Here is a 25831-nt window from a genome sequence, read left to right on the forward strand (position 1 = left end):
TAACCAAAACCGACCGGTTTGCAATTCGGTTATTTTCGGTTTCGGTTTTGTTCGGTTCGGTTTCATAATGCAGTTTATTCGGTTTTAAAAATAATTGAGCTCATTCCAAAATAAACCCAACACAAGTGGATTTTATCTAGGATTTAAATAGCACAATTTTATACTAGTCTTTAAACTTTTAGTTTACTTATGAACAAAAAAATAAAACAATATATCTTAAAACTTATGAAATTGCTGCATTTTTCGGAAATGGATTGAACAATCATTGTTAACATTTGTTCATAATATGCTCATAGCCGACACTATGATAGCCCCCAAATTATGCAAAATTACTGCAGTGAATGGGTTTTTGTAAGAAGCTCTAGTCTTGGGGAAGAAGTGCTATCTCAATTTCTTGAAGTGATTTCCCTTTGGTTTCCACCACATTTCTTTTTACAAAGATTACTGCCATCATGCAGAATGTAGCAAACATTGAGTAAAGCAGTTGTGGACCAAGTTTCTCCAGTAAACGCAAGAACAGTAACCCAACAAGGAAATTACAGACCTGTACAAAATTGCAATGAACTTTAGAAGTCTTCATTTTCTCAATTCAACCATGGTAAAATTCAGGAAAGTATAACATAATTTATCAAACTTGGTTAGACTAAACGGTGTGCAGACGATGTAACTTTGACTAATTTGTAATAGAACAGAGCATAAATTACAAACAAGCAGAAGAAAATTACCCAATGTACAGACATACAGAATGCCATGGCTTTGGCTCTGATTCGACTGGGAAAGATTTCTGTTAGAAGTAGACCTGGAACTGGACCAGCTCCAAGAGCAAATGTAAAGACAAACCTGCATGAAAGAAGAAAAAACGTCAGTGTTCATTTTCTGGCAATGTCTGCCCAACATGCACTGCATACAACCCTAGCCAAAGGTGATGGTTCCAAGTTTTTTTTAATCGCGTGACTGTTCCAAGTGACATCAATGATTATTATTGTTTTTTGTATCCAAGACATCCTCAATAGTTCTCTTTTCAAAACATCATCCACTAGTGACCTTAAATCATTAATAAAAGCAACTTCTCTCCGGCTAATAAAATGTCATGTCACTATTTCTAGAAATATGAATTTTGTTTAACTCATAATTTTCACTACAGATGCATCTATCAAGAATCAAGATCTGTATTCATAGTTACAGCATACTTACATTAGCATGCCACCAACAGATAGGTACAGAGCTCCCGTGTTTAGTAAAAGTGAACTTGCTCCTGTGGCTTGAATGATCATTGATATCGCCTATACAGTGTATATATAAATATATTAAAATTTAGATTAAAGACCAGGTTAATCTTTTTTATATACAATAACAAGATAAGATAATTAAAGCATCATAACACAATAAAGGAAATTTCCCACAGTTTTGTAATGTTGTGTGCTTGCATTGGTTCACATGCCAAACGATATTTCCCTTCTTCGTTACTTTTGATTGTAATTATAATATAATTTGTTTTTTCCTTCATTATTATTTAGATATAATTCTGAAGATAGTTTAGCTGCTACTGTTTTGCTCCTAATCTTGAGGAAATCCAATTAAGTCTTGGAGTTGTAGATAGTTTAGCTGCTACTGTTTTCAAATTTTATAATAAACACCAAGTCAGGACTTACAAAAGGATAACTTGTTTCTGGGTACCATATTGTGATGTGTGTGAAAATCACCTTTAATATGATGATATGTTACGACTGGATTATTAAGAAAAGATATAATAGAACATCTATGCATAATTTACCATGCCAAAGAAACTCCAAAAGAGTAGAACCTTCCTTCCAAGTTTATCCATCAAAATCGTTGAAATGATAGATCCTGAGATAAACAGGAAAAAAAAAATTAGCATTTGAGAATACAACAACTTAATGCTATTAGAATGAAAATGAAACTGTACCTGTCAAATTAGCAAATCCTATGCACACATTTGCAACATCCGATGGTACTCCAGCACTTTTAAAAACAGTTGAAGAGAAATAAAACACAGCATTTATACCAGATAGCTGTTGTAAAGCAAATAGGGTTGATCCAATAAAAACAACTGCAAAACGAACTCGTGAATAAAAAATGACTTTTGGATACCTAAAGAAACCAGTGACAAGCTAATAACAATGACATAAACACACAATGACGCGACTTTCCTAGAGATAGACATAAAAAACTATATACCTTTAGAATGATGACAATGAAGCAATTCAGAGAACTTCACAGTATCAGTATCGTCACCTCTATCTACCTTGGATAACTGTGATATTGCAAACTTTGCTTCGGATACACCCAGAAGCCTTTCAAACTCAACTTCAGCTTCAGCAGTTCTTCCTTGCTATATGACAAAAGAGATAAATGATCGAGGACTGTCAAAAGGATGATAGATCGAAGCAACACAGGATGAACATTTGTCTTCAAGAACTATAAACACAATCTGAATATTCCTCAGTAGTTATAAAACTAGATTAACAGAGATTATTTGATCATTCACTAGAAAACTAGATAATGAAGCTTGCACTTATTTGTAAATGTAAAAAAGACACATAGAGCACTTCAACAGAGTAACAGCTTGATTAACAGAGATTTCAAGTGATTCAAACAAATTTAGGAGCAAGAAGTTATAAATATAATATGAAATAGTATTAGGTGTCAACCTTGTATAACCAATGTGGACTTTCTGCACAAAAGACCATAGCCAGAGCAAGTATAGCTGCAGGTATGGTAGATACCCCAAAACAAACCCGCCACCTGAATTAACAAATTCAGGGCATGTTTGAGAAAAGATAAAGTATAAATATCAGATAATATGTATTAAGATTTATATCATACCATCCAGAAATTTCTTTGACAGGGATTCCAATAAATAACGAGCCCAATATGCAGAGGCATTACCTTCCTGATGACCAGCAAACACAGTAGCTACTGAAACGGTTCCATCCTTAGTTTCAAAAAATGACTCCAAAAAAGAAAGGCTTGTCTTATTGAATCACAAAGTGACTCCAAAATATTCAAAAATTCACAGCTGCAAATCAAATCAAATCAGTATAGTTAAACCAATGTAAGACATAAAACAAAACTATATTTTTCATACCTAGGCGAGAATTAAACAGGCCCAGCCTGTGTAGGAGCAGCTGCTCCACCAGTAGCTACTTGAAACTCTACAAGTTGTTTAAACATACGTTAAACATATACCAAGAGGCTTAATTTTAACAAATATTTAAAATAATGTTAAAAGAGACAAAGTTTTCATTAATAACGTACCTGAAACAATTGATTCACTAATCTCATATTCTTCAGTCATATTAAGGACATTTAGATCATTGTCAGAAGGCTTCAACCAGTTTTGAGTACATATAAGCGCTTCGACCATATCTGCACTCAAAGAGCTCCTATAGATATCTAAAATCCTCCCCCCCGTGCTAAAAGCACTTTCTGAGGCTACACTAGAAACAGGTGTTGCCAACACATCCCGAACCAAGGTTGCTAATATAGGATAACGGGTGCAATTTTCCTTCCACCAATTAAGAATACTAAAATTTTCCCCCTCCCTGCAACAAGGGTCACCTAAGTACTTCTCTAGTTCATTTTCATTTTCAATTGTGTCTTTTTCCTTCAAATGTTTCTTAAAAGCATTAGCCCTTGTAAAAGGTGATGGTTCTTTTGGTTGGGAAGATGCTTCTCCAAGGGAAGTGCTCCCTGGTGCACTTAAAGGACTAGCCCCAACATTCTTATCATGATCAGATTTATGCCAATTATATAGTTTAAACAAACTAGTTTTGACACATTCAATATTTTTCTTGGCAAGGTCACTAGAATGCCCATACATATCATTAAAAGACCACTCAATATAGTTAAACTTAAACCTAGGATCAAAGATCACTCCATAGTAAAGAAAATGATTCACTTTTCCCACATCCCCCCAATACTTATCATATTTAACCTTCATATGTGAAATCATTGGAGCCACATAAGAATTCAAGTTAAATGAAGCTTCTTGAAGCTCACACAAAATTGAAGACAAGTTATGAAAAGCTAAATGCAAGGACACTTCTTGCGAAGTTGAAAACACTTTGGTTGCCTCATAGAAGGTTTGTAAGAAAACCACAAAAGCCCTAACTTTTTTCCAATCCTGAGAACCGGGTGGACCGGTAAGGAGGTCAAAATATTCGATGTATCCAGGATCCTCATCAATCATATTATCAAATGCAGCTTCAAACTTTTCAGCAGCATCCAACATTAGGTAAGTGGAATTCCACCTTGTAGAAACATCAAGACAAAGTTTTTTTTTACAAGTTATGCCCGCAAGTTCAACACACTCCTTAAACTTCATAGCTCTTTGTGGAGAAGACCTTACAAACCTAACAGCAGTGCGAACTGATTCAATAGACCCTTCATGTTCTTTTTCACCATCTCTCACTACCAAGTTCAAGACATGGGCAGCACACCTCATATGCAAATAATCACCTACACCCAGTAAAGCATTCTTGCTCTTAAGTCTTCTATCCAAATAACTCACAGCCACATCATTTGCTGTTGCGTTATCCAGGGTAATTGTAGACACTTTCCTAAGCCCCCATTCCCTCAAAACATCCTCGACTTTCATGCCAATGGTATCACCTTTGTGATTTGGAACTAAAGAGAAACTAATAATTTTTTTTGGGTACTTCCAAGCAGTGTCAATGAAGTGTGCAGTGGTGGCCATATAACTAAGGTTTTGTATCGAAGTCCAACAGTCTGTGGTTAGTGCAACCCTAGTACAATCAGATTTAAAAAAGGCTTTAAGACGTGACTTTTCAGCTAGGTAAAGCTGAAAACAATCCCTAGCAACGGTCCTCCTAGTAGGGATAGCCATTTGGGGTTGCAATTGTTTACACATTTGCTTAAAACCAACACCCTCAACCACTCTAAAGGAATGTTCATCAAGGATAACAAAGGTATTAATGGCCTTCCTACAGGCTGCAGCATTAAACCTTTGACTAGTTGGAACTAAAAACCCACCCTCGCCGCTTACAAGGTTTGTCTGATTGGGGTCTTTCAACAAAAGGGCAGGGTTTTTGTAACACACTTTCGAGTGAGCTAGCATGTTAGAAGTACCATGTGTTTTAGGGTCACATCGGTACCTTTTATGACAGTGTTTACACGCGGCTATAGGTTCAGGCTCATCCGGTAAAATGTTAAACTCTTCCCAAACCGTAGAAGTTTTTCTACTACCACTAGCATTATGTTTCCTTTTTCGAAGTGGAGGGAGTGCAGTACCAGCAGCTGCTCCTATAATTCATACATTTAAAAATGACAGCATAACATGTATCACTTATTAAACAAACACTCAGTATAAAAATGACAGGTGATGGCATTACCTTGACTCACTCCTTGATCTACAACTCCGCTAGGAACTCCAACTCCTTGCAAGCTAGGAACTCCAACTCCTTGCAAGCTACTTTTGCCGCGCTCCATTGGCGGCAGGACTCATCCAACTCCTTGATCTAACAAGCTCGGTGGTGATTTGTGGTTGAATAATGGACGGCGACGGTTCTTCGTTAAACGATGAAACCACGAACTAGCATCAACCGAAAAATTGGAAGGTAGAAAGAGTTAGTTCTTAAACGATGAAACCACGAACTGGAAATTGAAAGGATGAACCCTAGAATCAACCGATTACCTGAGAGAATGATGAACCCTAGCGGAGTAACGTTGCTGTTTGTGCGTATGAATCTCACGAAAAAGTAGATGGTTGTGCGTAACTGCGTATGAATCCTATGCAAATTAGCAAAATGAAACTGTACCTGTCAAATTAGCAAATTAGCAAATAAATGAAACTGTACCTGTCACATCTCTAACTATAGGAATGAAAACCGGTCGGTTTCGGTTTTCTGTGGAGTCAATTCAGAGATCCGATTTCGACTGAATGGAGTCATAGGTAACCGAAAAATACTTACCCATCACCCGATGACCTGATCCGGACCGCATGCTTACATAATATTTGATTCGGTTTTAACGGTTTCGGATGGGTTTAGGTTCTCTTGTCCACCCCTAGCTTCAATATCTCCTCTTAGAGTTAAAAGTGCACACTCTTCCACTAATTTTGTATCGTAACAATCATAGTACTGTGGCCTTTTCACACAACCCTATGCTACATGCCAAAACTATGCCAAAAGTACATGTTAAAAATCTTTTTTTTAAGAAAAAAAGTTATCAACAAAACTCTTTTTGTCAAACACATACCTGCTACCCTTTCAAAATGCTTTCATTCTTACCAAACCACTATCTTCCTAAAGTTCTTAGATTAGAGATCATCTCAAAGTAATGTAGTGGATAAAACTATTTTGCCCTCGAGACAAAGACTCCTCAATTTGTGGAGAAGATATTACAAAATATCATAATATTAAAATAGAAAAGATGTATAGTTCACAAAAGGGTTGGTTAGGATTAGTAACCAACTGGTGTTGAGCTGTCATTGAATTTACTATAACTCAGTGGACTCATGATTCACAATAAATAGCAAGATTGTTATCTCTTTGTAACTAAAATCAAGTTCATTGACTGAATTCAATATAACAAAATTTCTCTGTTCTCTTGTAACTAAGATCAAGTTCATTCACTCAATTCAACATAACAATATATTTATCAACTCATCCAAATTCTTCAAATATCTAATGATATCATATTTTAATCTTTTTATCATGTTGAAATTTTTATCAAACATTCCAAACCAAAAATATACCCAACAAAAATGACATCAATCTTAATTATTTTTAATAAAAATATTACTAATTCTACTTATAAATAATAAAAGTTACACTATCATCTAAAGCAACCAGATTTTATTAAAATATAAAGCAAGAATTATTTTAGATGATCCTCTTCCACATGTGGATTATTTATTACACATGTTTGTTTTTGGGTATATTCATACAAAGTATTGCCACAAGTTTTAGCAAAACAGTAAATATTTTGTGGCTATTCAGAGCTGAGCAGAGTTACTAGCAATCGCCCCAGCATCAGTGAGAAGGGGAACCAATTGACCTGCACGGTGTTTCTCCAAAACAGCTGCAAAAAACAAAAACAAAAATCAAGAAAAAAACAGAACAGTAACAACTTTAGTTTTTGTCTCTGTCTTTGTTCATTATAGAAAAGAAGCAAAAGGAGCATGGCCTTACAGTCACAACCACCAATGTGTTTGCCTCCAATAAAGACGTTAGGTACTGTTCTTTGTCCTGTCCACTCAGCTAAAGCTGCTTGAATCTCACCCCCGTCACCTTCAAGTAGGGAAAAATAAATTCAAGAGCACTTTCTTTTGCATATTTAGAATTCTACAGTAAAATCATACTCACTTTCTGTATCCAATTCAAGGACCTTGTAGGTTGCTCCTATCTGTTTGAGTAGATCCTTCACCCGTTTGCAGTAACCACAATAAGTCTTACTGCCATAACATAAATTACATAATCAGATTTTCACCACTAAAGAAAATGAACACCGATTTGTCCCATCAACCATGTGATCAAATTGCAAATCATAGCCTAACAGCTAAATCAAAAAACACATACCATGTAATCAAATTAAATATCATAGCCTAACAATTAAATCAAATGACACATAACTAAACTTAGGTGTGCATCTATTAGTGCTTTTTACAACCTAATTTCATTGAATGAAAACATGTTACTGAGATTAGATAGAAATAAAGAAACCTGAAGACAAAGACTGGGGAAGAAGCAGCGAGCTCCTTCGCTTTAGTCAAAGACGTTTCCATCACTTCTTTGCTCATCTGAGTATTCTGAGAACTCAATATAGAACCCATTTCTTTGTGTTGAGTGTGTATATATAATAGTATAATAGGGTATGAATGAAGAGAGAAAAGGTGAAGGTTTGATGAAATTGGAATACAGGTGTTGGAATTTGATGATGCTTGGTGGCAGTGTGTGAGATCAAAGGTGGATTCGAGGGTGTGAATGAATTAGGGTTCGGTTGAATTTGGGATTTGTGGGAATCGGTGGTGGAAAAGACGATGTCGTAGTGTAGAATTTGGGACCAAGATATATTCGCATTCAGTCTATATTGAAAGATAAGAAAATGGCAATTAATGATGGAATTAGATGAAATATATTCTATAATATTTTGTTCTACTCCAATTTCTCTTTATCAATTAAAATCATAGAACATAAACTTATTTCATTCCACTCAAACTTATTTCATTCCACTCTGTATCATTTCATCATATTTCATGAATCCAACCATAACCTAAAAGAAACCACAACCAACCAAACAATGTAAATTCAAAAATGGAAAAACAAACAAAATCGCAGTACCAACACCAACCATCTAAGACTTATGCGCACATTTTTTTAACATTTAAGATAGTATTGTCTAAGCATAGTCGTGTGTGATGCATGTATATAACATTGTTTAGTATGAATAGGGGGACTAGACCCCGAGTTATGGAGCTAACTTTGTTTTCACAAATATTAGCCATAATACATGTCAAATGGATGAACTATGTAACTCATTCTTGTTTATTGGAATTCAATTCATAGTTTCAACCATCAATTCTTTTTAGTTGTTAGTATAAACTTAAGGTATTTTTATAGAGGATTTCTTATGATATTTTATAGGATGGAAAAACACCTTATGAAAAACTGAAATTGTCCTTCAGATTTCGGAGATTCATCTCTGGACGCATCATATACTAATGTTATGGCGCACCAAATGAGTGTCACCCTAGATGAATACTAAAAAAAATCGGAGATGCATCTCCGGGTATTTTCAACAAATATAATGATAATTGATAACTCGCCCTTGGGGAACGACATATATGACATGGGCAATTGGAGAAGCAGCATACGAGCGAAAAGTAATCCTGAGTTTCCATGTAATCTCGTGTAAGAGCGTCTTCCGAGATATCCTTGAGAGGTCCTTCTTAGAGAGACTAAACATTGTAGCATCCTCGGTCCACCTGAAAGGAACCTATCATGATAGAGAAGGAATGTCAGGAATTTTTGGTGCCGACTTGAAAGAGGCAAATCGGATCCAAAAGCTCGTCCAAAGGGAAGTTCTCACAATAGTGTCAGGGGCAAGAGGAAATTCTGGGTATACCAACACGTTCGATATGGACACGTGCGAGGATGAAGTTAGGCCTACCCCAAATGGTGAGTTTGAGTTTATCCAGCTCGGCGATAATTATGCCTGGTCGGTGAAGATAGGGTTTGGGCTTCCCTTAGAAGTAAGGACCACCCTAATAGAATGTCTTCGGGAAAATGCGAACATTTTCGCCATCTCTCTATAAAAGAGAAAAAACAAGTCGCCCAAAAAAAGCTAAAAGCAAACAAAAGAACACTAATGAAAAGAACACCTTACCCCAAAAAAACTCATTAACATGGGGTAATCCTTCTCATATTTAAATAGATCTTTTACCCACATGATATGAAACTACTCTAAAAGTTCAACTGCTTCCCTCTGTGTCTTACTATGTTTGGTTGGGTCATAACCCATGATGGCAAGGGGTTTGTCCGTCCAATAAATAGGAAACATGTACAACCCATTTCCTTGCTGATAGATTTGGGGCATTCGAAACTGCATCAAGAGGTGTGTATGTTGATTGTAGAATGATAAATTCTGTTATAAATTTTTTACTTTGTAAAAACAAGCTTAATATGCCCGCTATCCATTATTCTTTAATTTTCAGAGGATTTTTATATTGTCTTAACTTAGGAGATGTAATCCAGAATTAAGATAAATTAAATACAACCTAAAATAGAGTTCAATAAATTATTTTGGTAGAGAACAGTGTTTAGTATGAATAAGAGGACTAGACCCCGAGTTATGGAGCTAACTTTGTTTTCACAAATATTAGCCATAATACATGTCAAATGGATGAACTATGTAACTCATTCTTATTTATTGTAATTCAATTCATAGTTTCAACCATCAATTCTTTTTAGTTGTTAGTATAAGTTTAAGGTATTTTTATAGAGGATTTCTTATCATATTTTATAGGATGGAAAAATACCCTATGAAAAATTGAAATTGTCCTTCAGATTCCGGAGATTCATCTCTGGACGCATCATACATTAATGTTATGGCGTACCAAATGAGTGCCACCCTAGATGATTACTAAAAAGAAATTGGAGATGCATCTCCGGGTATTTTCAACAAATATAATGATAGTTGATCAACTCAGTGGATATTCCGAAGAAACATCTTTGGAAGTTTAGGGCGGGATTTTGAAATTTGATGTCAGCTTTGCATGTCAGATATTTTCGGAGATACATCTCAAGAATAATTTGATAAAACACTGAGTTTCATGATCACACAAACATACTTGTTTTTCACTCAATACCCTCACCAAAAACCCTTCTATTCTCAATCCACATTTTCACTCCAAATCTTTAATCTTATGTTTTATCACATCAAAAGGAGCAATAGAAGATGGAATTCCAGGTAAAAATAATTTATTTCAAACCTCATTGCTCACATCAGTCTTGTTTTATGTATGAAAAGCTAGCGTTTATTTCGGAGATGCATTTCTGGAACGAGTATGAACTTACTCGGAAATGCATTTCTGGTATCTTTCTGTGTTCATATATTCAGCTTTGTTTACATAATTAACACTTATTTATTGTTATGTGGAAAATGTTTTCATTAGATATGGTGCACCCCAATGTTTTCCCCAAACAAGTTGTGTCTTTGAATGTCAAAGGTGTTGTTGTGAAGGCGGTAGATGTTGACAACCAATTTAAAAATGAGCAAGAGTTTGAATTTTGTGATCACATGCTTCAATTGATTCGTACAGAGGCCTCCAACATGGGATTTGAAGTGGTTATCGAAAAGTCCAATAATGGTTCGGATAGAAGATGTGCTTTTGTGACAATGACGTGTGAAAGAAGCGGGAAATATATACCTCATCTCTGAAATTTTAAACGAGGCGACATCGGTTCAAGAAAATATGAGTATCATTTTAAGTTGTGTAGTTATATGTTGGAAATAATAAATGTAGAGTTAATGTCATATCTGATTTACATAACCATGACTTGTGTGAAAAACTAGTCGACCATCCAATTGTGTTTCACCTCATGGCGGAAGAGAAGGAATGTGTTACTGACATGATATTAAATTTGGTTCAACCGAAAAATATACCTGTAACTTTGAAACGTAAAAGACCCAAAAATGTATCAAATATCAAGCAAGTGTACAATATTCGGTACCAAACTAACAAGGCGTTAAGGAGGAATAGAACTGAAATGCAATCACTCTTGAAATTGTTGGATGATAACAGTTATGTGTCTAGGTACCGAATGTGAAAGGATGGAGTTACCGTTAGAGATATATTTTGGACTCATCTTGATTCCATCAAGTTGTTCAACATGTTTTCTACTGTGCTCATAATTAATTCAACATACAAGACCAACAAGTACAAACTTTCATTATCGGAGATGATTGGTGTTACCTCTACTGATAAGACATATTCTGTCGGTTTGCATTTCTTAATATTTTAATATATTTTTTATCTTTCCCAAAACATTTGTTCATTTGTCAAACAAAGTCTTCAATTAGGTTATGTTTTTAAAGATTCTATTTTCTGCCTGTTCAGAAGAGGTTCTATAGATGTATCTTTGAAACAAGATAATAGGGTCTGGAACCGGAGATATATCTCCGGAGTAAGCATGCTAGACTTTGTGAGGTCCATATTTGTCTACAACTTCTATAAATTAGGGTGCTCTTGTTTTTTATTTCAAACAAACTAAAAATGTCTCAAATATCACAAATAAACATTATCTAGTATATTACAAATGTCTTCTTCTTCAGCGCGACACCCAGGCGAAAGTTTAAGATCAACGAGTACACCTCTCTTGCAAATCTGAAATATGAAGTCCATAATCTCCTACCTTACTAAGGCAATTGAAAATTTGTGAAGCTCGAGTACCGTTCACCGTCGATTGACATCAGAGGGAAGATTGAGTTCAGCAACTTCGAGCTTAAGACAAATGCAGATGTAAGAGCTATGTGAAATACATTTTTCCATTTTGAAAGAAAAATTCCGCTCGAGTTGGAAGCGACAATTTTAAGATCGGTTAAAGATATTGTGAAGATGTTGAAGCGTCCACCTGGATAATAAAGTGTAATGTTATGTTTTATTTTGAAATCATCTTTGTAATGCTTATTTTATGATATGAATGTTAATTTTATTTTGTAAAATTACAAGTTTTTTGATTCTGCTTCTGATATTGTTGTGCATACATTCTGAAATGCATCTATGGACAGAACCCAAAGATGCATCTCCAGTTTTAAAAAACAAATCCAACTAATAGGGTGTCACTCAGAATGGTCTATGTTGTATGTGCATTGGGTGCGTCTGGAGATGCGTATCTGAAATCTAGGGACATTTTAGTATTTTCATGTGGTGCATAAGTAACATATATGGTGCATTAAGAAATTCCCCTTTTATAATATATCTAATTTATTTGAGGCCTAATTTGTTGGATTATCATGTTTCTTTGTTCGTTAAGATGTTTAGAGATTTATGAAGTAATTTACAACGTATTTGTAGCTTAACCTCGTCATGGAAGATTTAATCACACCATTGAGACTTGTTTTCTCAAACATGAGTTTCCTCTAGTTACAAAGGAAAAAAAACACGAATCATAATGCACATGGATCTGAAACTGCTGGAATAGCCAACAATATTTTATATTCTTCTCATCATGGATCAATTGTATTCTCTTTTGGTTTCACTCAAGAGAAATACAACCATATCATAGATTGCTTCAGCAATCATAATCTACCTCCCAATCCAAGGCCAACTTTGTAAATAGCTTACCCATTACCTTAAAATTTCATTCTTCCTATGCCAATGATAAGCATTGTTATCTTTGGATTTTAGATATTGATTTTGCTAACCATATATTCTTTCATTTGCGTTTCTTTATAAATCATAGAGATATAATTTCTGTTCTTGTGAGTTTTCTTAATGACACTAAAATTCTTGCATTCATGTATAGTAGAATAGTTATTTTTCCTTCTTTGACTTTACACAATGTGCTTTAAATTCCTAACATTCATGTTAAACCGATTTGTGTTGTAAAATTAACCAATGCCAATGATTGTCACTTGTATTTAATACTAATTTGTGTCAAATTCTGCAGAATTATTCCAAGAAAATGATTGCTATAGATAATCAACAAAGAGACTCATACATTCTTGATTGTGCAATCCATTATTTCAATTGTAATTTTATTGTTAATAATTCTTGTGAACTTTGAATTTTAAGATTAGGCCAAGTTCCAAATGTAGGCATATAATCCATTTTCAAAAAATTTCATTTCATTTCTTGTAAACATAATATGTGACCTTGTGGTTCATGCCACTTTGTAAAACATAAAAATTACTATTTTCTTCTGGGATTACTCATTCTAATGCTCCTTTTGACATTTTACATAACGACTCATGGGAACCATACTGTGTCATCTCTACTTTAGGCCATAAATACTTCTTTACTTAGTTGACGGTTACATAAGACATACTTGGGTAATTTTTCTCAAAACCAAATATCAAAACTAAAAAGAGTCTTATTCAAATCGTTGCTTATGTTAAAACCCAATTTCATACTACAATAAAATGTTGAAGATATGATAATGACAATGAGTTCATTACATTATCTATTTTTCTTTTGTGCAAATGTATTTTACATGAAAGTTTTATGTTGAAACACCCCAACAAAATGGGGTGGTTGAAAGAAAACATCAACACATATTGAAAGTGGCTTGTTCCATGCTTTATCATTCCAACACACCATTTAATATGTGAATTTTTTGTATTCAACATATTGTCCATATTATCAATAGAGTATTTATTCCCTTACTTAAATCAAGAGGCTCATATAATATGTTATTCAAATGTGTCAATTTCCTTATGCACCTCAAAGTCTTTGGGTGTATATGTTTTACAATCATTTTGCAATCACATAGAACAAAGTTTGACTCAATGGCTAGAACATCAATTTTTCTTGTTTATAAAGAGGTCACTAAAGGGTACATTCTTTATGATTTACAAAATCATGATACCTTTATCTCATGAATTATAGATTTTTTTTAATAACCACATTTTCCTTTCAAATCTGTCTCACTTGATACTTTTGGTCCTACAACACAAAACTATTCCTTTATACTTGATGACCCCTTACTAAGTCACATGTCAGTTTATATTACTCCTAGATCTTCAACTAGATATATTTTATCACTAGTTTCCCTTTTTTAGGACAACATGACAACATTTGTGTACCTCTAGTTGAGCATCATAATACCATTGACAGTAATACTTTATCCAATAGCCTGCGACCATAACAATAGTCAATTTACACTTATTACCCATGTCTCTACTTAAAATGACTCAGACCAAAATATTACTTTTCAAACTAACTTTCCTTTACACAATTTTTTCTAGAGATAATACTCATATATTCAATGGTCCTTTTGTTTTGCCCATTCATTCACCGAATAATATTGTTAATTCATATAGTATTCTTAAACCCAGTAATCCTTATGTTTTTTTTCAGTACATTCACTAAGTCTTAATTCTTCTCAATCGAATTTACCTAATACCTCTTTACCTACATGTCATTCTCATCCTTTACTTGTTAGGCACTCCATAAGTGAAACTCGCCCCTAGTTACTTAACAAATTATCATTGATTTTCTACACCATGTCGTTCATCCAAAACATTAAATAAAATCATTTATTCATTGTCTTATGTTTTGTCATATAACCATTTCTCTCCAACGAACAAAATTTTGTTTTGTTCTATTTTGTCACACACTAATCCAAAAACATTTAACTGAGCATATAAATTTGACTATTGGAAAAATCCATGGCTATTGAACTACACGCTGTTGCAGAAAACCGAACTTGGACTCTAGTTGATCTACCACATGGTAAAACACCTATTAGTTACAAATGGGTGTATAAAATTAAATGACATGCTAATGGCTCCATTGAAATATATAAAGTTAGGTTGGTAGCAAAATGTTATACACAAAATAAAGTAAATTGACTACTTTGACATATTTTCACTTGTTGCTAGGATCACCACAATCAAGGTTTTACTGTATTGTAGCTATTAAAGGGTGATATTTGAAACAATTAGATGTGAATAATGCATTCATGCATGGTGACTTGAATGAAGAGGTATGCATGACTTTTCCTCATGGTTATTTTGTTTTTAATTTCTCGTAGGTTTTCAAGCTTCACAAATAGTTATATGATTTAAAACAAGTCAGTCGACAACGATATTCTAAATTTATAATATTCATAATCATAAGTTGATCACTCTTTGTATGTAAAGTCCAACAATACTAGATTTATAACATTATTAGTTTATGTCGATGCGATTATAGTAGTTGTAAATTCTATTCATAAAATTAAGTTTTTTAAGAAAATCTTTTATCGAAAGTTCAAAATCAATGATTTAGGTCAATTAAGATATTATCTAGGATTTGAAATTGGATAGTCTAATTCAAGCATCTTTTTCATCCAAAGAAAGTACTCAATTGAGCTTTTAAAGGACACGTGGTTTATTGATGCAAAATCTTCATCTATTCCTTTTGATCATACATTAAAATTGTATGTTTCAGATGACTCACGTTTAACGGATCCTTCCTCTTATAAAATATTTATTGACATGCTCATTTACTTGACCAATACTATGTCATATATCTTTTATGTTGCACAATATTTCCTTCAGTTTATTTCAAAGCCTCTTCTTCCATGTCATCAAGTTGCAGCCATAATTTTAAGATACCTCAAATCCTTCCTTGCACAAGGTATTGTTTTTTCTACATTTAATGATTTGAAAATTTATAGTTTTGCTGATTCTGATTGAGTTATGTGCCCTGATTTAAGAAAATTCATTACTCGACATTGTGTCATGTTGGATTTTTCTATTGCTAAGGCACATTTTCTAGGTTATCTATTGAGTAAGATTACATAGAATTGACTTCACTGACTTGTGAACTGCAATGTTTGTACTATCTTTTGAAGGATCTTCAAATTCCATTCTTTCAACAGACTTTAATTTATTGTGACAACAAATTTGCAATATATCTTTAATACAATCCAACATTTCATGAAAGGGGGCATATAGAATTGAATTTCCATGTTATAAGAGAGAGGATTCACTCAAAGCTCATCCATCTGCTTTTAATTTCTACTACTTATAAATCAGTTGATACATTTATTAAGTCTTTATATTCTCATACCTTTTCATTTGTTTTGTCCCAGTTGAGACATAGTATTATCCATAGCACACCTTGAGGATAGATATTACAGAATTATATATGGCACCTCTCAAATTGGACATGACACCCCTACATAATTTAAAAATGTCAATAATGACCTTTTCATAATTTACAAAAAAAAAATATTGTTTTTTGAAAGAAAAAAAACTCTCAAAAAGTCAATTATAACAAAAAAAAATCTGGGAATCATAAGTAACTATCCGGCAAAACCTTGTAAAATTGAAAAAGAAATGTAAAATTGAAAAAGAAAAAGTTTTGTTTTGTATTAGATTTTTATTGGGATATATAAATATGGTATGCATTTATACGATATGATTTAATGGGTTTGTTTCCATCGAATTTTTTTGTCTTTCTCCACAAGTTTAGTGGGTTTGTTTCTTTTGTATGTCGTGATTGCATCGACACTTTTGTATGGTCGGAATTGCATCGACATTTTTGTATGATCCATTATGATTTAAATCTTACATAAATATGTCTCATATGTTATTAACAAAAACACTCCAAAAATGAATGAATATTACCAAATTGAGAGGTAAATAAGTTACTTACAAATGGGAGATGGAATAGGTGAGAGGTAAATAAATTACTTACAAATGGGAGATGGAATAGGTACAGCCCAAAATAATTTAACAAATTAGGTACAACCTTATACATTTATACATGATATACTAAAAAACGGTATATTCTTATGCATTTATGTCAGATATTTTTCAAAAAACTATTATGAAACAAAATATTTGACATCAGGTATTTTGCAAACCTGCTATAAATGCATACATTTAATGCATTTATATCAGATGTTTCATGAGTTTTACTTAACCAAATATTGCATATATTTACGGATAAATGTATAAAATAGAATCATTAACAAGTATTCCAAAACTATAATTCAAATATTAATCTTTGACCAACTAAAAAAAATATTTTGAGGGCATGATAACTAGATTGGCGGGGCAATCCGGTCCATTTTTTGATGGACCTAAGGCGGGACAGGTATGCAGACACAAAATTCCAACCCAACCCGCTATTTTTTGGCGGGTGCGTGAGGCGGTCCTGCGGATCACAACCAGTTTTGTCCACCCCTAAAAATCCAAAATGTTGCAAAACTTTTTGAAAAATCCGAAATATATGATTTTACTTTTATAATTTTACTTTTTAATTAAAATAGTATTTTTGGTCATTTCATCCAAGATGTAGGGGTGCCATGTCTGGTGTACGGTATAATTCTCTAGATATTAGCGAAAGACTTTTTTATAAATAGGCCCTATTTAATCGAGAATCATTTGGTTAAAGGCCCAATTTGTTAAATTATTGTTCCTTTGTTTGTTAAGATAAGATGGTTAGAGGTTTATTTAGGAGAAATGGTCGTTACACTTTTGTTGAGTATCCTACATCTCTAAAAATCTGAAAAATACTCATCATGCATTCAGAGAAGCATCTTCAGACGCATTCAAAGTCACACCAGACTTCATTTTTCTGAGATCCACTCTATATTGAATAAAATATGGTACGAAGATGCATCATCGTATATTATTTGGATGTATTCGGAGATGCATCTTTGAAATATCTCTTGTACTCATTTATGATGTTTTTATTCACTTGACTAATTTAATTAACGACTCAGTGATATTTCCAATATCTGAAAATGTCAAACGAAAAATTTGATAAAACATCACCATGAATGATCTTCTTCTTCAAGCTGAAAAAACCTCAAATTTTCAAAACCCTTAAAAAGTTTCTCTTATTCTCAATCAACTTTTCAACATCAAAACATCATTTTTGTATTTCATCACATTAAAGGGCGTAAAAGATACTGGAAATACAGGTAAAGTTCATTCATTTCATATTTCATTCCTTGCATTAATCTGATTTTTTAGTTGAAAAAAACAACATGAAATCCGGATATGCATCTCCGGACGTACCTTTTACTTATAAAAAAATAATACATGAGACTTTACGGATGTACATCTCCGTAAATCCACTTATTTATGAAAAAATAGGCCGTCTCCAGATATTAAAAAAATCGAAATATGAGACTATTCAGATGTGCATCTCCGTAAAGTCTCGGATGATATAATAGGATTTGTAAGGTTCTTATTGATCTTCAACTTCTATAAATAGGATCTCTCATTCGAGTTTCTTTATACAAACCAGAATGAATATATATCTCCATCTTACATTTGTGTATTTCAATGGTGCAAAACCCTCACTTCAGTTTCAGGTCTCTGATGACATATTTCTCGTTGATCTGAAATCCAAATTGAACATTCTCCTATGATATCCATGAAATCAGAGAATTGTCAAAATCAAGTACCATTCATCCTCGATTGACAACGAAGGGAAGATACACTTCACCATATTTGAACCGAAGACGGATGATGATTTAAAGTTATGTGGAGTACCTTTTTCCGTTATTCAACAAAGAGTTATGTTAAATTTATGTTAACGTTAATTTTTATCTATGTAATGTTTATTTTGAAGTTAATTTATGTTGTTGTTCTATTATTTTTCCGTTGTTTTGAGTTGTTTCTGGTTTGAATTAATAGAGCATATTTTGAAGATGCATCTCCAGAAAACACATTAAATGTTGAATTAAAGAAGATTACGGAGATATATCTATGGATTAACCATTTATGCATACGGAGATGTATCCCCATATTAAATTTTAGCAGAATAAAATTTTTTCAAAAATTTCATCTAAATGTAAGTAAAAAAAAATGCGTTCGGAGATATATCCCCGAATGAACAATTATAACTTTTTACGATGATATAGAAAGTGAAAAAGAGCATTTCCCTTATATAGCTTAACCTCAATAACCAAGTTGTATACATAGCCTAAGAGCTATGATTATTGTATAGATGAAGTTCGTTTTTCAATCAATAACAAAATTATAATTCCACTTTTTCTCCAGTTTTCCATCATCAACAGTTACTCATCTAGTAGTTCTGATATTTACCCTCCACTAATAATATATTCAAATTCTTTGTTAATAGAACCCTTAATCTTTAACTAATTCATCAAAACATAAAGATTCAAACGATAAACCTATTAATCTAGAATCTTTAACAACATGACTTAAGTCCGAGATTAATCTTCAAGTTGATATGTCGTTGAAATTACTTTTCAAGTCAGCACATAAAAAAAAGTAAAAGAAGAAAGTATGTTAAGATAAATTGACAACCATATAGTTTGGCCATATACCTGATGGTTACTTACCATTTTCAAAGTTTTATTGCATTACATTCAACTAGATATATTTCTGAAAAATCATGTTTATAATATGATTTGGAGCCTTAACAACCTTTATAGTGTGTGCAAATACACAAACAAACAAAAATAAATATAATAATTGTACAATATATAAACACCATAAACAAGTTTGTAAGTATGTAAGTATGGCAAATCCACATGCAAACTCTAACTATACTTTTTTTATATTATGACTTGGATGCAAAAATAGCTTCCAAATCTTCATGCAAAGCTTTTGGTTTTGACTTATAATCAGAAGAAGAGCTACCACTTCTCTTATTTCCCCATAAGCCACTCCATCTAGTAGTACTACTAGAAGAAGGATCAGTCATTTGAACTCCACTTCTTTCCCTACTAAAGCTGCGTTTCGCAAGTTCCCTTACTCGTTTCAACCACGGTATATCAGGTGTATCTGAGCTCCTACTACCCGAATGCATACTTCTTTCGCCCGTTTCGTCGTTTGCGTGTCCATTTTGAGGTAACTTGCTTTCCAAGTTTTGTACCCATTTTTTAGGAATGAAATACAAAACCAACCCAATTAAAGCAATTTTCAAACCTCTCAAGAATGACTTCTCATTAGGGTCTAGTAGCTTTGTTTGTGTATATAAAGCATACCATTCATTTGTCATCTGCGAGCAATAGCCGACTAAAAACAACACAAGCATGAAAATCCCGAATTTTGTCTCAGTTTTCACGGAAAAGTCTTTCTTCAAGAGGAAGAAACAAGTAGCGAAAAATGCAACTTCGCATGTGAGGGAAATTATCTCGACTAGTTGAACCTTTTTCTTGATAAAAGGCTTCTTTAGCACAATGAAGAATAGCTGAAAAGAGGTTATAGATAGCATAATAATGACGGGAGTTTTAGACGATCGCGACCGTGTTTGAACGAAGACGCCTGCTAAAATCCCGAGTGAGACGCGTCTAATGGATTCGAGAAGCACAAAATATATTCTGAGAATTCCAAAGAGCTTTTGAATGAAAGGTGCTTCTGCGTCTTCTGTTTCATCATCCGAGGCAATAATATGGTCGTTTTGACTCGGAAGACTTCCACCTGATATTTGCGAAAGCATGTACTTTGGAGGACCTCTTAAGTCTTCAAATAGAGGGCCAAATATAGTAAGATAAACAGATTTAGGTTTTTCTTTCCATGTCCATTGCCCTCTTTTACCTGGTCCAAGAGTTACTCTTATAAGCTCTTGATACCAATGAAAGGTCTCACCTTCATGATGAACTTCTTTGTATTGAAGAAGTTTTCCAAATGTGATTCCAACTGATAGGAACAAGAACAAAGCTAGAAGCACAATAGAAACCGAAATCAACAGTATAACTCCAACTGCCATTGCTGAAGATGTTCCCCCTAAAGCCATACAAACAAATGATAATGGTAAAATGTCAAACATTCAACGCAGCACTGACACTTCATATTGAAGGCATGTCTGGTGTCTGACGCTAATATATATGCGTGGTTATATTCAATAACTTTTATTTTCTCAAACTTTTATCAGGGTTTACGCGTCTGATGTCCGTGTTTGTGTCGGTGCTGCATGGCAAATAATAACATTGAAGTAAATTACCTCTAATAAGGCCAGAAGAGGCCTTACAAATAGCAGGTAGTGCAAGAAACAAAAGGAATATCTCAAATCTTGGGAAAATGAGTGCTCCATACATTCTTTGCTTTTCAGAATTCCTCTTCCTAAATTTGAGAATAATGAGTAGAAAAGCATGCAGAACCATCAATCCGCCGCAGATCACAACTAGCCAAAACATGGTTCTATAAAAATCTGTCCATCTAAAAAAAAAAATGTGATAATGTAGTATTATCAATTTATCATATACGCAATTTCACTAACATATTATACAACTTACCCGCTGGAATGTTGCGAATCCAAAATATATTCAGCTTCCGGTTTCATATATTCGCTCTGCAGGTAAGCATTGTTTAAGGACATGGGTTGTTCATAATAACAAATCAACTTTCTCTGCTTGATTGATATATAAACTAACTTCTGACCTCAAAATATTGTTTATACTCGGAAGAAGTAAGCGGTGATCCATACACCGAAACACCATAATTCAAATTCTGACCTAACAGCACGTCTGCGATTGTTGCTGAAGTTTTCGCAAAGGAACCTGAGCTTCCAAAAGGACTAGACCCTACCATGAACAAGCTCATAGGTCCAGATTCCCACGGCACGGAAAAATAAGGTATGGTCCATTGCAAATGCCTCGAAAATTCGTAAAATTCAACTGGCAACTTAACTGATAACCATCTTGCTAGTGCAAATACTTGAATATGGCACAGAATTCTCTGCATGGTTAGCACAAATTAATATGAATCAAAAACACATTAGTCAAGATAATACATTCATATATGTTATAGATATCTTACGAAAAGATTCCTTGCTGGATCAACGATCAAGAAAGAAGACGATATCGTGAATGTATCAACAGATTGAAGACTTGCAGTTGAGATCGTAAGTAGGCCAGCAGAAATCGATGTCAGCGCAAATGTAGCAGTTGCAAATGCAGAAATCACAGAAGAAATGAGAGGTACTGAGTCTGCATGATTCATGAAATCATAAATATGTCTTAATGAGTATTTTTTTTAGAAAAACTTGCATCTTAAAATGAAAAAAGAAATTAGATTCTAGTATCGAAAATCTTACAGTGCCTCACTTGTAGAACATTGGAAGCTAGATTTTTGTTTCCGGAAACATCACGAGTTACGTTTACTGGAACGCTGACAAAAACCAAATCATCATCTGCTTGTAGCTCAAGAATGTATGTGCTCCATCTTAGTTTGTGAAAGCTGGAAAGAAATGAAAAGTTGCAAGAGAAAAAAAATCAATTATCAATTTGTTTTTGACTTTACATTTTTCAAAATGTTACACTTGCCTTTTTAATAAACCTCCTGAAATTGATATGCAGGAGGTATTGAATCCAAAAACAGGCTTCGAAAATTCGATTAATATTTGGATATTGTGATCTTTTGTCCTCATTCTATGTGTACTTAACATCACCTCAGGTCTCGCAGAATCTGAATTCCATGAAAAGATTAGCTTATAAATCCAAACAGTGTTTACTTGTTGAGTAAGTAACATCATTAATATGTACCATAGAGAAAATTAACCGGCGCAGTTGGAGAAACTTGAGTTCCTTGTCTGGTTATTATAGACTTCGAATTGAATTTGACCGAGACTATAGCAGTAGAGGAGATATTAGCAATCTGCATTAACAATTAGCCGGAAAAAAGACTTTTAAGTAGAAGAGATACAGTTGAAAAGCCTATCACATTCAAGAATTAACTAACCATGAATCCGAATCTACGATTTCCAAGATTTTCTGCACTAGTTGGAACGAGTGAACCGCGACTAATGTTGAGAGAATTCATAACTTCCATAGATGAATTTACAATTGGAGCTGAGAAGTACAAATACACCTTTAGCTTGTTAAGGTCATTAGTTGCCTGTACTGTTCTAGTTTCGCTGTTAATTCGAAGTAGCTTTTCAGGTACATGAGTCCTGATGTTGACATAAACCTTTCTTCTGTCTGTGGAACATGCTCACCGTAGACGAAAACCGAATTTTCAAACATTAAATCCTCATGAATTACTAAATATATCCGGTACTAATACTTTACTACGACACAAGAAAGGTAGCACTCACCAATATGTACATGAACACTCGAATTTGGCATTCTTGTAAAGCTGTTACCAGCTATGTCAGTACAGAAATTCCTATCCATTACCAGGATTGCTCGGCCGTATTGAACGGCGGGAGATAAACTAACAAGAAGAGAATACATGAGGTTTGGCTTCAGAATTCTAAAGGAAGATGGTACAACCTGGCCAGCACCATAGACAAGAAGCTGCAAAGTAATATAACAGCAAGAAGTTAAAAACCGATCTAAGTTTATGGTAACACAATACTCGCTCCGTCTTGTTTTTGAGAAATCTAAGCAATTGTAGATGGACATATACTTACATTGCAGGCATTCACAGACTTGCATCCAAAACCTTCACCTATACACGGTTCGGTGAAAGATATATTTACGGAAACATTTGAAGAGCTTGTGAAAGTTGTTGAGGCTGTAACATATGCTGTTGGTGGAATTGTGTCTGAAAATATTAGAAGTGCTTTTATCAGAATGGCTTATAATGAAAAACAAATTTATATGCGAATCTCAACACACTCGAAAACGTATATAGTTTTCCTCATTCCAAAGACACTCGACACGATTTACCAATGACAGATAAGCATTTAAAAGGCCGAATTCCATCCGTAATGAGAAACTGATAAATAAAAACTTAAGGAATGAAGTATGGTTTCTTAACCAACAGTCCAATTGTAGCTAGCACAGCCCACAAAACTTCGATTCCCATTGGCGCAGACTTCAAAACCATGATTTCCATCTTGCAAGCTTGAGTATGTAGCTCTCCGATTTGTGCAAACTGACGCGACCCCGTCATCAAGCTGCGTGCATAGTAAGCTTAGATAAAAGTCTATCTTATCTTCTGACATAAGAAATTGTGAGACTATTTGACAGTTTATTAAAACAAAAAAAACTTATTGGCCTAAATACCGATGAAGCCATTCGAAAATAACAAACTAGACATAACCTTACAGAAACTTAATGGCATACAAACCTTACAACTGAGGCTGCAATTTGAGCAAGTAAGGTTACTACCAGAATTAAGAACTTCAAAAGCAAAAGTTGCTGAGTTCAAGTGAGAAAATGCATGAGGTGCTTTGAAGAAATTCACAGTTAAATCTGAACTTCCACATTTGGTAATGGAACAAAGTGTTGACAAAACCAAACAGAATATAAACAAACGTAATACTCTAAGCAGAATCATTTGTCTTCAAACACAGTTTCTGAATTGGTGCCAGTTATGTGTGAGATAGTGTTGTTATTGCGTAGTACTTGGATTTTTGCATGAAAGAGAGGTCCTATAGACAGATTTGAGGAATTAATTTTGTTAAGATAGTGTACCTTAAATGATGGGTTTGAGTGTGTTCACTATTTCACATTTTAGTGGTTATTATATACTCATTGCATTATGGATAAGTCAGTTAACTTTGAGTGTATATTATGCTTCTAAATTGCGCGGTTGTTACCGCGTATCGAAGTTTAGTTAGTTTATCTATAACACTCACGTTTCTCAATCTAACGAGTGATTAAAACTGTAGGGGTCCATACAACAGTGTATATCGGATAATATCTCGTAGACGCAATGTTATATCAATGATAAATAATTGAAGTTGAAGGAAAAAACAAACACCATAAATGTAACTTAAAATCCTTGGTATGAACATGAACATCAATGGATAAATAAAAAGAAAGAAAATTATAGTCCAATTTGAGTGATGGTCCTACAAAAAGATAAAAGAGAAGCAAAGACAAAATATGAATGGAGACTAGAGATGTTTTATTCTGTGTTAAATACATAGTGACAAAATGATTCGAGAGTGAGATATAAAATGTCTATTGAGCTCAACCTTAGAAACATTATCCCTCATGTCACGTTTCTTTCTATAATAATCTTATCATACTAGAACTCTACTCTCCTATGCCATAAATATAAAAGTATAAACACAATTAATCACATTCGGACACGTGTACTTGATAGTTTAAATATTGATAGCTCAAAATCAATATGTTTAAATCTCCTATAAAAATGAGAAAAACAATTACCACCATAAAATTCATTATATATATATATTCTTTTCATCGGCCAAAAATAATCTCAAATTCTTTCCACTTAATTTAATTTAAAATATAAAAGTCATCTTATTTGAGATTCAAAATACATTCTCTAATATCAACTTTTCACTATAATCATCTTGAGTTTTGAACTAAGGGCCCGTTTGTTTTGACTTTTTTTAAAAATGATTTTTATAGTGTTACATATTTTAGTGTAAAAAATTTTTACAAAAAAACTTTTCATAAAAGCTTCAAATGAAAATTTGGTTTGAATAGTTATTCTTAAAATGTTATTTTAGGTATTTCATCATTTTATCGAAACTTTTTTTGGATATCAAATTTTCAAAAAATCACTTAATTTTGAAGCTATTTCAAATAGCTTTTCATAAAAATCATTTTTAAGATACAACTTTTCGAAAAAATTGTGATTTTGATTATGTTTTGATCTTCAATAATGTATATTTATGTTATAGAATGAATAATTCAAGCTTTTAATTTATAAAAAACAAATTTAGAACAATTTATAATATTTTGAAAAACATTTTTTAAGAATCCATTTTCAAAAATACAAAGAAAAA

General features: G+C 33.5%; 5 protein-coding genes and 1 long non-coding RNA gene across 7 annotated transcripts; 1 reads left to right on the forward strand and 5 right to left on the reverse strand.

Annotated features, from left to right (window-relative positions):
- Window positions 1-214: 214 nt before the first annotated feature.
- LOC127083646 (probable plastidic glucose transporter 2) lies at window positions 215-2900 on the reverse strand (the record flags this gene model as incomplete). Its single annotated transcript, XM_051023970.1, has 8 exons — window positions 215-544; window positions 726-840; window positions 1195-1283; window positions 1775-1848; window positions 1928-2071; window positions 2200-2353; window positions 2673-2766; window positions 2848-2900. Coding segments are annotated over 8 exons (906 nt in total), but the record flags the coding sequence as incomplete, so codon positions are not given.
- A 31-nt stretch (window positions 2901-2931) lies between these two features.
- On the reverse strand, window positions 2932-3393 carry LOC127083647 (uncharacterized). The gene is made up of 3 exons (XR_007788490.1): window positions 3280-3393; window positions 3110-3176; window positions 2932-3040 (listed from the first exon to the last, which is right to left on the reverse strand). It is a non-coding gene; the product is annotated as an uncharacterized LOC127083647 (long non-coding RNA).
- A 68-nt stretch (window positions 3394-3461) lies between these two features.
- LOC127080068 (zinc finger BED domain-containing protein RICESLEEPER 2-like) lies at window positions 3462-4621 on the reverse strand. Its single transcript, XM_051020399.1, has 2 exons — window positions 3591-4621; window positions 3462-3501 (listed from the first exon to the last, which is right to left on the reverse strand). The coding sequence occupies exons 1-2, from the start codon at window positions 4619-4621 to the stop codon at window positions 3462-3464; spliced, it is 1071 nt and encodes a 356-aa protein (XP_050876356.1).
- A 2203-nt stretch (window positions 4622-6824) lies between these two features.
- Window positions 6825-8433, reverse strand: LOC127083648 (glutaredoxin). Its single transcript, XM_051023971.1, has 4 exons — window positions 7707-8433; window positions 7350-7438; window positions 7176-7274; window positions 6825-7065 (listed from the first exon to the last, which is right to left on the reverse strand). Exons 1-4 carry the CDS (start codon window positions 7814-7816, stop codon window positions 6980-6982), a joined length of 384 nt encoding a protein of 127 aa, XP_050879928.1. The 5' UTR covers window positions 7817-8433; the 3' UTR covers window positions 6825-6979.
- A 394-nt stretch (window positions 8434-8827) lies between these two features.
- LOC127080069 (uncharacterized) lies at window positions 8828-11312 on the forward strand. Its single transcript, XM_051020401.1, has 3 exons — window positions 8828-9161; window positions 10658-10886; window positions 11009-11312. Exons 1-3 carry the CDS (start codon window positions 8828-8830, stop codon window positions 11310-11312), a joined length of 867 nt encoding a protein of 288 aa, XP_050876358.1.
- An 8245-nt stretch (window positions 11313-19557) lies between these two features.
- On the reverse strand, window positions 19558-24613 carry LOC127083649 (uncharacterized). 2 transcript variants are annotated; one of them, XM_051023972.1, is made up of 13 exons: window positions 24196-24613; window positions 23884-24022; window positions 23534-23667; window positions 23216-23417; window positions 22861-23099; window positions 22665-22776; window positions 22446-22587; window positions 22217-22359; window positions 21940-22109; window positions 21562-21858; window positions 21417-21472; window positions 21125-21339; window positions 19558-20907 (listed from the first exon to the last, which is right to left on the reverse strand). In XM_051023972.1, the coding sequence occupies exons 1-13, from the start codon at window positions 24403-24405 to the stop codon at window positions 19739-19741; spliced, it is 3228 nt and encodes a 1075-aa protein (XP_050879929.1). In that variant the 5' UTR covers window positions 24406-24613; the 3' UTR covers window positions 19558-19738. The 2 variants fall into 2 exon arrangements, with proteins under 2 accessions (XP_050879929.1, XP_050879930.1); XM_051023973.1 differs by lacking the exon at window positions 24196-24613 and having other exon boundaries at window positions 23888-24024.
- Window positions 24614-25831: the final 1218 nt, after the last annotated feature.

Source organism: Lathyrus oleraceus, chromosome 5, assembly GCF_024323335.1.
Source record: "Lathyrus oleraceus cultivar Zhongwan6 chromosome 5, CAAS_Psat_ZW6_1.0, whole genome shotgun sequence".
Classification (NCBI taxonomy): Eukaryota; Viridiplantae; Streptophyta; class Magnoliopsida; order Fabales; family Fabaceae; genus Lathyrus; species Lathyrus oleraceus.